Source organism: Silurus aristotelis (genome assembly GCF_946808225.1).
Source record: "Silurus aristotelis genome assembly, chromosome: 2".
Classification (NCBI taxonomy): domain Eukaryota; kingdom Metazoa; phylum Chordata; class Actinopteri; order Siluriformes; family Siluridae; genus Silurus; species Silurus aristotelis.
The window spans coordinates 11,635,136-11,648,417 of record NC_139575.1 but is presented as its reverse complement, the minus strand read 5'-3'; the positions used below and the strand labels follow the sequence as shown (position 1 = coordinate 11,648,417).

At 39.4% G+C, this 13,282-nt stretch overlaps 1 protein-coding gene across 7 annotated transcripts in view; it reads left to right on the top strand.

Annotated features, from left to right (window-relative positions):
- Nucleotides 1–11,329, top strand: part of wwc3 (WWC family member 3) — a 51,858-nt gene extending 40,529 nt beyond the window's left edge. Inside the window, exons 8-23 of one of the 7 annotated variants that reach the window (XM_083565996.1) lie at nucleotides 771–832; nucleotides 2,076–2,324; nucleotides 3,046–3,135; nucleotides 3,853–4,412; nucleotides 4,745–4,868; nucleotides 5,802–5,882; nucleotides 6,185–6,271; nucleotides 6,365–6,560; nucleotides 6,802–6,978; nucleotides 7,078–7,178; nucleotides 7,553–7,697; nucleotides 8,001–8,150; nucleotides 8,307–8,399; nucleotides 8,567–8,821; nucleotides 9,849–9,976; nucleotides 10,423–11,329. In XM_083565996.1, coding sequence (XP_083422122.1) covers nucleotides 771–832; nucleotides 2,076–2,324; nucleotides 3,046–3,135; nucleotides 3,853–4,412; nucleotides 4,745–4,868; nucleotides 5,802–5,882; nucleotides 6,185–6,271; nucleotides 6,365–6,560; nucleotides 6,802–6,978; nucleotides 7,078–7,178; nucleotides 7,553–7,697; nucleotides 8,001–8,150; nucleotides 8,307–8,399; nucleotides 8,567–8,821; nucleotides 9,849–9,976; nucleotides 10,423–10,489 — 2,565 coding nt within the window. In that variant the 3' untranslated portion in view covers nucleotides 10,490–11,329. Of the gene's footprint in view, nucleotides 1–770; nucleotides 833–2,075; nucleotides 2,325–3,045; nucleotides 3,136–3,852; nucleotides 4,413–4,738; nucleotides 4,869–5,801; nucleotides 5,883–6,184; nucleotides 6,272–6,364; nucleotides 6,561–6,801; nucleotides 6,979–7,077; nucleotides 7,179–7,549; nucleotides 7,698–8,000; nucleotides 8,151–8,306; nucleotides 8,400–8,566; nucleotides 8,822–9,848; nucleotides 9,977–10,422 lie in introns of all 7 variants that reach the window. The other 6 variants (XM_083565994.1, XM_083565997.1, XM_083565995.1 and 3 more) reach the window with 6 other exon arrangements.
- The last annotated feature ends 1,953 nt before the right edge of the window (nucleotides 11,330–13,282 follow it).

Genomic DNA, 13,282 nt, shown 5'->3' with positions numbered 1-13,282 from the left:
AGCACAAAGCACTTTCGTTCTGAAAAGTTACTGAGTATTGCAACGCATTGAAACTGGAGACTTTTTCCCTAAATGTAAAGTAAATGTTGCCTTAAAGTCAACAGTTTTATGATTTTTCTCGTTAAATAACACCGAAGGTTGTTTAATATTTTTATTCTAAGCCCTAGGTCATGTGAAGCATCTGCTGTACAGGTTGATGTATAGAAATATATGAGAACAAACATCCACAGCATTCCTCAGTTCAGTACTTCTGTGGTATAAGAGCACTATAACTGATTCGATGGTGTGTGATGGTGGTTCTGTATGCAGTGAACAAACCTTTCACAATGTTCTTTTACACAATAGGTTAGAAAGTGTTGCTTTTAAAACATTTGCAGTTTAGAAACTAAAAAGGTTTAAGCAAAAAAATATTCACAAGCAATTCTTTTAAAAAACAAAACAAAGTACAGTTCTAAACATTTGTCTGAACAAATCAGATGGAGTGGAGATGAATTTGTTCTTGATTGGAGATCTGAATGTTCTGCAGCAGTTGGGAGCTTCAGTCTGGAAAAGTTTGTAAGATGTGACCTCTAAAATGTTCATATTTGCAACACACTTTATAAACTAAATTTTTAAACAGTTGGACAAATATACTGACTCTGAGACAATACATCAGGATCTGATTAGTTTTTTTGGTTGTTGTTTTTTTTTTTTAACATTATTACGGCTCACAGCAGGATCTTTTTTTATTTTTTTTATTTGCAAACTTGTTTTTCGTCTCTGATTCCCAGGAATCCTCCCCACTCGTTGACAAAGTCAGGCTCACCTGGCAGTATGAAGAAGCCAAGAAAAAGTAAGTCAGCTTTCAGATTTCCATTTCTGAAAGTATATTTTGTGTAGATTTCATTTCCAATCTGGTAAAGAAGAGGTTGAATGGCAAGACTACATTTAAGATAAGGGCAGAAATCCACTGTGTTTATATGCAAGTTTTATTTGCATAACCTTTTTACTGCCACCAACAGAAACATTTTTGAATATTACTTTTCTCTGGGTTTAGTGGCTGGTGATCACATGCTTTATCAGCTGTGTGACTTCATCTGGTTCTGTCTGGTTTTTCAGTTAAACCCCAGACTTGCCCAGGGCAGAAAGAGTCTTCAGTCATATTTACACAAGCTACCATTAAGGGTCATTTACATTTACTCTGCTACATACACAGTACTGAAACTTGTTTATGGACACATTTTTGCTACGTTTAACCCAGAAACCATGGTCTGCTTTTAATCCCTACTACATTTACAAAATGCTATAATGGCATTGAAGACAGCTCAGCACCACTTCATTTATTACAGTGACAGCAAGTCAACCATCCTTATGAGACACTGTTGCTATAGTCACAGCACACGCAAGCCTTGGAAAAATGAGTGGACGAGGGAAAACCTGTGGAAACTTGCATGCTCTCTCACTGAGTCATGCTTTTTGAAATCCAAAACACACATTTCAGGCTCGCACAATGGCACACTCATGTTTTATTACATGCTGTTTGCAGACAGGAGCTACAGATTTCAAAACGATACGGTCATTTTATTTATTTTTTAGCTCTTTTGAAGTCGCGCTCGGGTTTATCATTCTCATCTTATTCAACATTTAATTCATAGTTGCAAAGCCTTCATAAGTACAATTAAGTGTTTTATAAAAAGGGAAGTCAAGTGTCTCAAGAGTTCCAAATTCTTGATTTAGAGAATACAATAGAATATTATTGCAATACAGGGTCCATGGTTCTATCATGAACCGGGTTTACTGTTACTGTGGTTTTACATGTTTCTTCTTGTGTTTGTGGCTTTGTTTGCCACCCATCTCAAAGTCATGTTGGTAGGCGGATTATCTACTGTAAAGTGTGAATGTGTCATTAGTGCTCTGTGATGGAATGGCATTTGTGCCTCATAACCTGTTTTTTCTAGGAAAGACTCCACCTTGACTCTATTCATCTTTGCTGTTCTTTCAGTAAAAACACTGAAAGTTTGCAAAATTCTGAAATATTAAGAATAATAGAATTGCATGTATTTTCATGTGTTCAATATTCTGTGTCTCCCTTTCAGAGTCTCCAGCATTCAGCACCAGCTGGCAAAGTTGGATAGCGAGAGCTGGTCAGGACGTGCCGAGGCCGACCGGGATCGTGACTGTCTGCAGCTGCTGAAGGAGAAGGAAGCGTTCCTGCAGGAGCTGACCCTCCTCAGTGAGCAGCATCACACTCAGGAAGTGCTGGACCAGCTGGAAGAGGAGCGACACAGGCTGGTGGAGGAGGTGCAGAAAGCTCAGACCACCCAGAGCCAGGGGGCCAACCAAAGGTCTGCTATCCAAATGCTAACTAGTGTTATGTGATGCGTTTTGAGATGACACTGCAGTCATAAGAATGTTTCGGTTTGTCGGGCCACATGTGGGCTAACTGCTGCCTATAGCGATTAAACCCAAGAGCTTCAATGATAAGAGGCATTATCAGCAAGAAGACACAGCAGAGCAGTAAACATTTTAAAATGCATTCCAAACCATTATCATGGAAGCATTGTTGTGCATCACAATCACTCAGCCATGGTGGTCTAGTGTACATGCTTACAGATAAATATGGGTGCCCTCATTGCCTCAGCAGGAGCACAGAGGACGCAGTCAGCAATACTGATTTTCCGCTTATGAGAAATGGGATTGTTGTGGCGCCAGTTAAAAAAAAAATCTGCAAAGGATATAATAAAAAGTAATAAAAGATAATTAAAGTACAAAGATTTAAAACAGTCTGAATTCAGTTTCTTCCAATACATGGTGGAGAATTTGATGCATTATTTTGTAATTAATTAATTAATTAATTAGTAAATAAACTTGCGAAGATTAACATATCTAATTACAGCAAAAAAGTAAATTAATAGATTTAAATTTAAGTTTAGGGGAAACCTGTAAAGCAGGACATATTTGTTTTTGTTTCGTTTAGCTTTTTCCAAAAATAGCATTTGTTAAAACTTGGTGTAAAGTTTCCTGTTATACAACTAACACACTTTGTGTGTGTGATTGTACACATAGGATACTGCAGCAAGAGAAGAGAAACGTGTTACTGAGGCAGTTGGAGGAGGCGACCCGCATCACAACCTATCTCCACTCTCAGCTCAAGAGGTATGTCATACACATTTGGTATATGGACAAAAGTAATGGGACACCCGACATTTCCAGCCATATGTGGTTCTTCCCCCAAACTGTTACCACAAAGATAGGGGTCTTTGGATGAAGTAGCATTAAATTGCCCCGTTACTTAAAACTAGGAGACCAAAATCAGTTCCAGCATGAGCACAGATCTTCACAACCACACTCCAAAATCTAGTGGAACATCTTCCATGAAGAGTTATAGTTGTTATAACAGCAAATAGGGTCTATGTGTGGAGTTGGATGTTCAAAAAGCACATACGAATCTTCTGGTCAGGTGTCCACAAGTGTTTGACCTGAAAATGTCATGACACATGTTGCATTACATAGATTATGTAATTATTTGGTGCTGGGTCTTTTTCTTATAAAAGTGACAGGGCTAATAGTGAGTGATGGTAAAAAAGTCAGGCACAAGTAGCTTTTCCTCAGGAGGTATCTAAGGGGAACAACATTTTAGCCTGTGATGTTCCAAGTCTCAGTAGCCTGGCTAGTTGATGTATGTAGTGTTTAGAAGCCCATTGCTAGTAATTACCCACAACTACCAGCATCATACTCACTGTCACAGAAGTAGGTCAGCTATATGAACATTGTCTAAAGATTTGCCATTTTATGGTCATATATTCACATATGTTTTATATTTATACATATGTTTTGTATATGAAATATTCTCTCTTGTGTCTCTCTTGGCAGTCTTTCAGCCAGCACCCTGACCATGTCCTCCAGCAGCAGCCGTGGTTCTCTGGCTTCAAGTCGGGGCTCGTTAGCATCTAGCCGCGGCTCTCTGAGTTCACTCAGCTTTACTGACATCTATGGTGTGCCCCAATACGAGCGCCAGGAGGCCTGCCTGGACATTCCCGAATCCACTTGGCGCTATCCCATGCCTGTGGAGCCTTCCTGCCGAGACGTCTCGTCTGTGCTAGGGCCTAAACGGATCCATGAGGCACCGCAATCTCTCACCTCCCTGTCTTCGCGTTCTTCTCTCTCCTCCCTCTCTCCACCCAGCTCGCCCATGGACACGCCATACCACTCGGGCCCTCCAGACTGCCCCCTGACACAAATGACAGAGGAGTACATGGAGCTAGCCGGTCGTGGCTTGGTGATAGAGGGCCTGCGGAGCCAAACTCACACTCAAACCCAGCAACTAGCTGCTGTTCCTGGTGAAGGAGAGCCAGGAGGCTCTAATGCAGCTCACCTACTGGAGGTCAAGGGCAGTAGAGATGGGGGTGTTCAGGGCCTGTACAGCTCTGCAGGTGAGAAATGACACTGGAATAGTCACTAAATGTTACTTTGGTGCCGTTGTTACTTCACTGAGGATTAGTTTTGGAAAATATTGCCAGTTTTAGATAAATGTGACAAGTTATGCAAGGGTTTTTACCATCTTTATGTTCTGAGTAACACAAATAGATAAGACATTTATGGCTATTTTAGAGTTTCTCTAAAACACGTGTGTTAAATTGTAAATGCCATGGTGTGTGTGTGTGTGTGTGTGTGTGTGTGTGTGTGTGTGTGTGTGTGTGTGTGTGTGTGTGTGTGTGTGTGTGTGTGTGTGTGTGTGTGTGTGTGTGTGTGTGTGGAGGTGCAGGAGTGACTCTACGCTCTAACAGTGTGAAGCGGAGCGGTCGCAGAAGGGCTCGCCGTGTCTCTGCAGGCATGAGTGAAGACGTGTTAGCCACTGACAGCGGTGTGTTTGAGGCTTGGAGCAGAAGGTTAGAGTGCCATTTAAACAATCTCTCTCACACACACACACACACACACACACACACACACACACACACATATACACACACTTAATACAATAAAATTAAGAGAATTGTAAAGAGTTTTATTTGCCATGTATTAGTTTTGTGACCTTTTAATCAATAATTGGGCTCTGGGAACTTTGGGTTTTCCTATTATTTGAAAGATTTGTCCATTTAAATTTTTATTTATTTATTTTATCAGACAAACAATCTTAAGGCATGATTATGAATACATTACATAAAGTTTTGTGGTAATTATTTTTTATTAACATTAGAATCTTGTCTCAGCCGTGTTTTTAGTTTATTTTTTAGTGAATTTTTTTTCTCCCCGCGGTTATATTAGTTTTTCAAACTGCAGTACATGCAGCCAATTTGAGATGTAAAAACCAGGGTAATTGTGATTTCACTTTCACATTGTAAATAATATTCTTTGATCAAGATAAATCATAGTTACATGTTGTGGCAGTGATCATAAGCCAAAAGTGCTCTATTTGTATTTCTATACCAGCATAAATCACTGATGCTCTTTTAAGCATGTAGTTGTCATGGCAAACATACTAGAGACTATGCTGACAAAAACAACAAAAAGATATAACACACCATACTGTATTTAAATAGCATGATATACCTTCCTTTCATGTGTTGGTTGAGAACACAGAGCACATTAAGGGTTTCTCTGTAACCTTTAACCTATTAGAAATGCTACCACTATGATGGTTCTAGATTAGCAATGCATGCCTTGCATGTGTTTCTTAAGTCCCAGGCTCTGTTCCAAACTGAGTTTTACACACACTATAGGCCTATGTTGTTAATATAAAGTATTCTAATGAGTGTGATTGACTGTGTTGCCTGGTGGCTGTCTGGGTTTTAACCATTTTACCAAACCGTTATTCCGAGCAGGACTGAGGAGACAGATGAGGTCTTGCTTAGCCGAGATACAATCAGCACTCCTGAATCCCCTCAGGTCCAGCTTGGACTCCTGTAAGCCTGCCTGTCTGTCTGTCTGTCTGTCTGTCTCGCTCGCTCGCTCGCTAAAATGATAAATCAATTTTAGTATTTTTGGATTTTAAGTCTGACCCCAGAAAATTCTGCACCATTTTGGAATTTTTGTCACAGTTAAACTTAGAGAAGATTTTATAGAGTTGTTAAATGTTTGATAAATATCTATATTTGTCATGGATTAGCAATATGAAAAGCTGATATGATAACAACAAACATTCAAACAAATTATTTTACCTTCGCAGCATGTTGTTATTTCTGATCTGATGTGTTTGTTTCTGTAGCTATGATTCCAGTTCTATGTCTTTGCTGCTTCACGTGTTCCAGCTGAGAAATCTGAGCAAGGCCACTGTAAGAGATGGCTACAAAGTGTAAGTTTGCTCTTATTTACACAGGCTATTGTAGAGGCATGTATAGAGACTGCTCCCTGCTTATGATTGACTATGATTTCTTTCTTTATTAAGCTTTGTGAAGGTGCATGTGCTACCCGTAGACTCCAGTCGGCCGTGCACATACTACTGCTGCAAGGCCCAGGAGCCTCGCTCAACCCTCAGCTTTAATGAGGGTTTCCAGATCCTGTTGCCTGCAGGGGGTGCAGTCTCCCATGCTCTGCACCTACAGCTATGTGCCCTCGGACCTCTCGGGCACGATGAACAACTGGTGAGACAAGAGTGTACACAATGTTAGAAATAAGTGATCATTGCCATTAAAACCAAGCATGAGCCATTTAAGTCTAACCACCACTATCTGTTTCCAGATTCTATATTAGTGAATGATTATTTTATTAAGTGTGTGTGTGTGTGTGTGTGTGTGTGTGTGTGTGTGTGTGTGTGTGTGTGTGTGTGTGTGTGTGTGTGTGTGTGTGTGTGTGTGTGTGTGTGTGTGTGTGTGTGTGTGTCAGGGCTCAACTCAGGTGCCACTGGCCGATTGTGCAAATAGCACAGAGATGTTGTTCCAGTGGCACCGTGTGCAGCTGCTGCAGCAGGAGAACCACCGGGCTGAGCCTAGGAGCCTATGCCAACCTGGACACAGTGTGGACGAGGAAGAAGAGGAGGACGAAGAGCATAGCAGGGCACAGGTATATCTCACAGTACACTTGGGTCAGACTGATTTTCTGTTCCTCATATGCTGAGAGTTCTGACCTGTGCTGTGTAATCTTTGTCCTTTGTTTATGTAGCTGTTAACAACAGGTCAGCTGAACGAAGGAAAGAGAGAGCTGGAGTTGAGTGAGGAGGAGCTTGAGAGGAAGGAAGAGCAGGGAGAGGCTGTGTCTGAGAGGTGCGTTATGTAAAACAGAATCTTTGAATAAAGTCAAAATTTACATGAAAATATAATTAGCTGCTTTATACAGCATATGCTTGTATAAAAAAATATAATCCTTTCCTCATTGCTGCTTTTAATGTTAAACCTTAAAGTTAAATCAAATCCAACTATGGATTAGAGTAATGAACCCTTGGGAACTCCATGATTTACACAAACCACAGTGTTTCTATTTGCCTTGTTTATGCTTTTTACATTAAAGCTGTGTGTGTGTGTGTGTGTGTGTGTGTGTGTGTGTGTGTGTGTGTGTGTGTGTGTGTGTGTGTGTGTGTGTGTGTGTGTGTGTGTGTGTGTGTGTGTGTGTGTGTGTGTGTGTGTGTGTGTGTTAGAAGTTGGCAGGCTGAATCAGTGGACAGTGGTTGCAGTAACAGCACAGCGTTTGTGTCGCCATGTCCTGAGGGTCTGTGTGCAGAGGGCTTGTGTATAGCCACCGGGGGGCGCTGTGTCCCTCATTCAGAAAGGCCTCTCAATCTAAAGGTAACATACTTAGTACTCATGCTTAAAGACGTTTTACTCCATTCCTTCAAATTTAGCCAATTAATGACCCAAAACTAATGATTTATTAACATTTTAATAAAATAAGATCCAGTGAAGATGAAGTCCTTGAAGAGGAACAAAATGTTGCTCACTTTTTCAAAAAAAATATTGTCTCAGGAGATACATAAAATATTAGTACAGGGTTTTTTTTGTTTGTTTGTTTATTTTTTGTTTTTTTTGGTAAACATCGTTAAGGCCTGATTAGGTTGTTGTGTATAACACACACACTGTATATGCTGTCAGGTCGACAAGGCAACCAACACAGAGCTAATGAGAATGCAGCCTAAGGAAAGACCAGGGCGCTACGGACACGGCCCCCCATTCCTGCGCACAAGCACACTGTCACGCTCACACACTTTCTCACCTGGAGCCCGTAGCCAGTATGTCTGCAGGGTGAGTGTGTGACACAGACACATACACACACGCATTAACACACTTGCAAAACTGTTGGATTGACATTGGCTGCACTTGGTAATTATTTTCTGTGTCTCTCTCTCTCTCTCTCTCTCTCTCTCTCTCTCTCTCTCTCTCTCTCTCTCTCTCTCTCAGCTGTACCGCAGTGACAGTGACAGCTCCACTCTTCCAAAGAAGTCCCCTTTTATTAGAAACACTCTGGAGAGAAGAACACTGAGATACAAACAGGTGAGCAAAAAAGTATCCTGAAAAAGGACACCATTAATTTGGTTTGTTTGTCTGTCTAAATGACTTTCTGTAAAAACAGAAATGTAAAAAATTGATGATAGCTTTCTCTTCCTATGCCTCAAAGTCTGTTTTTTATATATAATGTCATGTGTGTGTCTGGCTTGCAGCAGCCTCACCGTTCCTCCCTGGCTGAGCAGCCCACCCGTACCTCCCTGGATCTGGAGCTGGACCTCCAGGCGTGCCGCACGCGGCAGAGGCAGCTAAGTGAGGAGCTGAACGCTCTAAGAGAGCTGAAGATGAGGTTGGAGGAGCCGAGTCAAAGCGTCCAAGGGCCTCAGAGTGTCCGTGGTCCAGTGGATGTACCTCATTGGGCCCTGAGAGACGAACGCTTCCGCAACCTTCTGCGAGAGGCACAGAGACAAGTACTGCACACCTAAACAAAATAATAGTCTATTGTGTCTTTAATGTTTTAGATTTAACCAACTAATGTGTCTGAGTTGGAAGATCAAATTTAATACTACTATATACTCATACAAATTAATTAAATGAGCGTATGTTTACTGTGGACTGTGTAATAGCATCATATGCTACACATGTGGCTCTGCGCACCTTCCCGACTTTCCCAGTATGTCCTTTATTAGTCAAGCGTAGCATGTTAAAATATCTGCGGTTTAACTTCAGCTATTCTGTAAATTGTATTTATTAATGATGTACAACTACAAGCTCTTTTAATTTTCCTTTAAACAGGTTTTGTAAGTTTGCTTTATATTATCTTTGTTAAATTAATTGTGCTAATCTCAAATTCGGAAGACTAGAATGTAATATTAATTGGAGGCGGGTTTGTATAATTGCTAATTCATACACTATTTATCGTTGCTAACGCTAACATTGAACTCAAAAATTAACGAAATATACAAGGCAAAACATACATCTTCAGCACATGTTGTTGCACTTAAAACCACCCTCTTTACACACTGCTGAGGCTCTGTTTCTGCTGTTAAGATCACATTTTCTCAGAGGTTCATAAGCAGAAAGAATTTGAATCTTTCTTATGGACTTACATAATGTACTCAAATCTCAAGGTGGTTTGGTATTTCATTATGGAAGTGTTTTCAGTTTCCTGCTTTCAATCTGTCTTTTTTTTCCCCTGCTCCTTCTCTCTCTCTCTCTCTCTCTCTCTCTCTCTCTCTCTCTCTCTTTCTCTCTCTCTCTCCTTCTCTCTCTCTCCTTCTCTCTCTCTCCTTCTCTCTCCTTCTCTCTCCTTCTCTCTCTCTCCTTCTCTCTCTCTCCTTCTCTCTCTCTCTCTCTCCTTCTCTCTCTCTCTCTCTCTCTCTCCTTCTCTCTCTCTCTCTCTCTCCTTCTCTCTCTCTCTCTCTCTCCTTCTCTCTCTCTCTCTCTCCTTCTCTCTCTCTCTCTCTCTCTCTCTCTCTCTCTCTCTCTCTCTCTCAGGCGATGCAGAGCAGACAGGAGCAGAGGCAGGAGGAGGCTGCTGAAAGAAGGTTGCGGAAAGCCTCTAAGGAAGTGCTGCAAATGAGGGGCCAGAGCCACAAAGAGCCGCTCCCAGTGCACACATTCAGGTACACGTTCAGCTGTTCATTTCTTCACAGTTCATGATACCATGATAGTATCGTGATAGATATTGTATGAGCCTTAGCCTAGAACTTAACTTGTCTCACTGACGTTCAACAATATGCAATCAAACTTTAAACCATTTAAAATGTAAAACATGATGTTTTCTAATAAATGAAGCATTGTTTATTTTTTTGTTGGCAAATCACTGTCGTATAAACAGAATAACACACTCCAGGCCGTGCCTCTATACAAAATTAATGCAGTCAGCATTTAATCAACACCACTCGAGCAGTCAACATCGCAAATTGATTAGTGGCTTAAATCATATTAAATCACTGTTGGAGTTGCTGAAATTGTATCCTCAGGTATGTAGAGATGCACACGTTTACTGTGTCATGTTCTCCGCCTCACTCGGACTCTGACGTTCTGATCCTGTCCTTTTACCTGACAGAGAGAAGATGGCTTTTTTCACTAGACCAAGGTTCAACATCCCACCGCTGTCAGCCGACGACGTGTGATTCCCTCCTCGACGCCATACTATCACATATGAAGTATTTGTGTTTATTTTAATTATTCTTTGTAACCACGCCCATGAAGTAATCAGAGCAACCATGTAGTTATTTCAGCACAAAGAACAAAATGAACGTGATGCGAATTTTAACGTAAAAAAAAAAAAAAACGTGCGCACGTGCGTTGTAGACACGAGCACGTGTACGCTTCCGTGCACACCCCCATGTGTGAGATTTTACTATATTTCATGTAATTATTGACATCCCAACTGGTTTCCCTTCCTCCTGTTGGGAAACGGTTCTTTTTTTAGAAGAGAAGAGAAGCGATGATCTTTTACAATGTACTTCTGAGATATTCTGTGCTTATGTGAGGCTGGAAGACGGGAACAAAGTCAGTTTAGACAAATTCACTGTACTGTAACTTATTTTATAGTACTTTTCCTTGAAGGAAATAAAACTGCTTCCTGCTTTTTTTTTTTTTTTTTTTTCTTTTTTTTCTTTTTTAATGTATGTATTTTATAAAGCTAAAAGAAATAGCACTTACTGTAAGTGTTTGACGTACAGTAGAATGAAACTTTCAGCTGATTTTGTTTCTGTTACCTGATTGTTTGGTGTTATTCGCCTAGTGTCACTTTTTTTGATCCAGTTTTATTACAGTTGTCATTGTCATTTGTGCTATTGTTATATTAAAATTATTAATATTATTACTTGTACTTTTCAATATATAGATATCTATATGAAACACTGTTTTCAGATTTTTATTATTTTTTTTTTTTAATGGCGTCTGTAGGAACATCTGCAGTGTTACCTCTTTTGTAAAGATAAAAACCATTAAACGGTAAAAGTGCAGCTGCTTGTGATCATTTGCAATTTTTTTTTTGTTTGGGTTCACTGATCTCATCAGTGGTAGACAGAAGTCAAGTGCATTTTTAAGTGTACTTTATCAGAGTATTTTACTTTTGGAGAACTGTTATTCGATGCCATTCCTCACTACTGTGAAGTGCATTTGTAAGTTGAATGGGGATCGGTCTTAAAAAGTAATTTCAGTTCTCACAACAGTTTTCTTGGAGTGAGGGTTCCCTCAGTGTGCCTCGTAGAAAACTGTCTCCTTAAAATAGGTTAGTGTGCAGAAGAATAAAACAGAAATCAATATACAGTTATTACCAAACAGTTCTTATAGATCTTTTACTCTTGATAATTACATTTAAAAGTAAGTGCTTTTGCACTTTTTTCTCAACTCTAAATGTAAAAGAATTTTACCAGAGTATTATATAAGCAAGGGATTTTTACTTTTACCCAGTTACAGGAATAGTGTACTTTGTCCACCATTGCACTTTAACATAACAGTATCAATAACTTCTACATTTACAGCTTTTAGTAAACATTTATTCAGGCTGATTTCCAAAGTGTTTCAGTTTTTATCAATAACATCTTCAGACATGCACTAATAGAATATCACAGAGAAATATCATTAAACAAAATCCCAGTTTACATGACTTTTTCTTTTACACTATTTGTTGTGTTAAGTAACAAATAAATGTGAGTGAAATGTGAAAATTCTAAGTAATGTTAAATAATTCATGAACAATTGTTATTGTAGACCGCAATGTATTATTAATGTATAATGTTTTCTTATATATATATAAAATAACTGGATAAATAAATGGAACCTTTTTTTTTTTTTTTCTTCTTCAGGCTGATATTAGGGTTGGATATTAAAACGTGCTTCAGCTTTAGTTCTGAAGTTGTCAGTTGACCACCATAACTATGTTCAAGGTTTTAAGGTTTTGTTTATATTGGTCATTAGGTAAATATTTTTTCATAATAATGTTAATAATAATAACTGTGCCTCAAATACTTTGAAAATATACTTCAAGCATTTGGAAATCTATTAAAGAAAAGGTCACTCTGATGTGTGACCTGGACATGGTTTGGCTCAATTCCAAATCTAATCAGTTCATCCAAGCACTAAAAAAATATCTATGTAGTAATAAAATATCCATTAAGGAAAACCTATGAAAAGATCTGGAGTTTTAGGTGGTAAAAATTCACGCTATTGTTAAATGTTATAATGCAGTAATACCACGGTACTCGTCAAATTCGGTACTCGTCACGTTATGACGATAACAGTGCAACAATGTGCACGCTTTATGCATTTTTTTTTTTTCTTATACAGTATTGCATTAAAAATACTTGCCGGTTTACTTGTAATACTTGAGATATTACTGTAGTTGTAAGGGTATGAGCCTTCTAGTGTTGTGCACTAGAGGGCACTGTCGTCACTGTCTCAACCTCCTTCCTTAGTGTAACTATGTCGTTACACTAATCACCAGATTGGTTTTTGCTTGAATTAGAAGCACGTTTATGAGGCCCCCCCTTGTATCCTGCACCAAAGCAGCAAACTTGCGATTCATGGAAGAAAAGTTAAGGAAAATCATGTTCATTAATTAATCTGAAAAGTTGCTGAGGCATAAGAACATAAACCCCTGTTGCAGAATTTTCCATGGACACGTCCTGGCAGCTTAAAAAAAAAAAAAAAAAACCACACATTAAATGTAATTATCCTACTGCATGGGGCGATTTCCTGTGAGGGAGCGGAGTAAGCACTATGCTAGAACCGTTTAAATGCCAGAAATGAGCATTTATTTGGTGTGATCTGCGGTGGCCTGGCATAACTGCCAATAAAAAAAGGACCACCAGTGATACGATTTAATAAAAAAAACAAAAATTTGTTCCCCTGAGACCATAAACCCATTAATTGTAATTCATGTATGTTTACAAAACTTTTCTGATCCCTTTGGG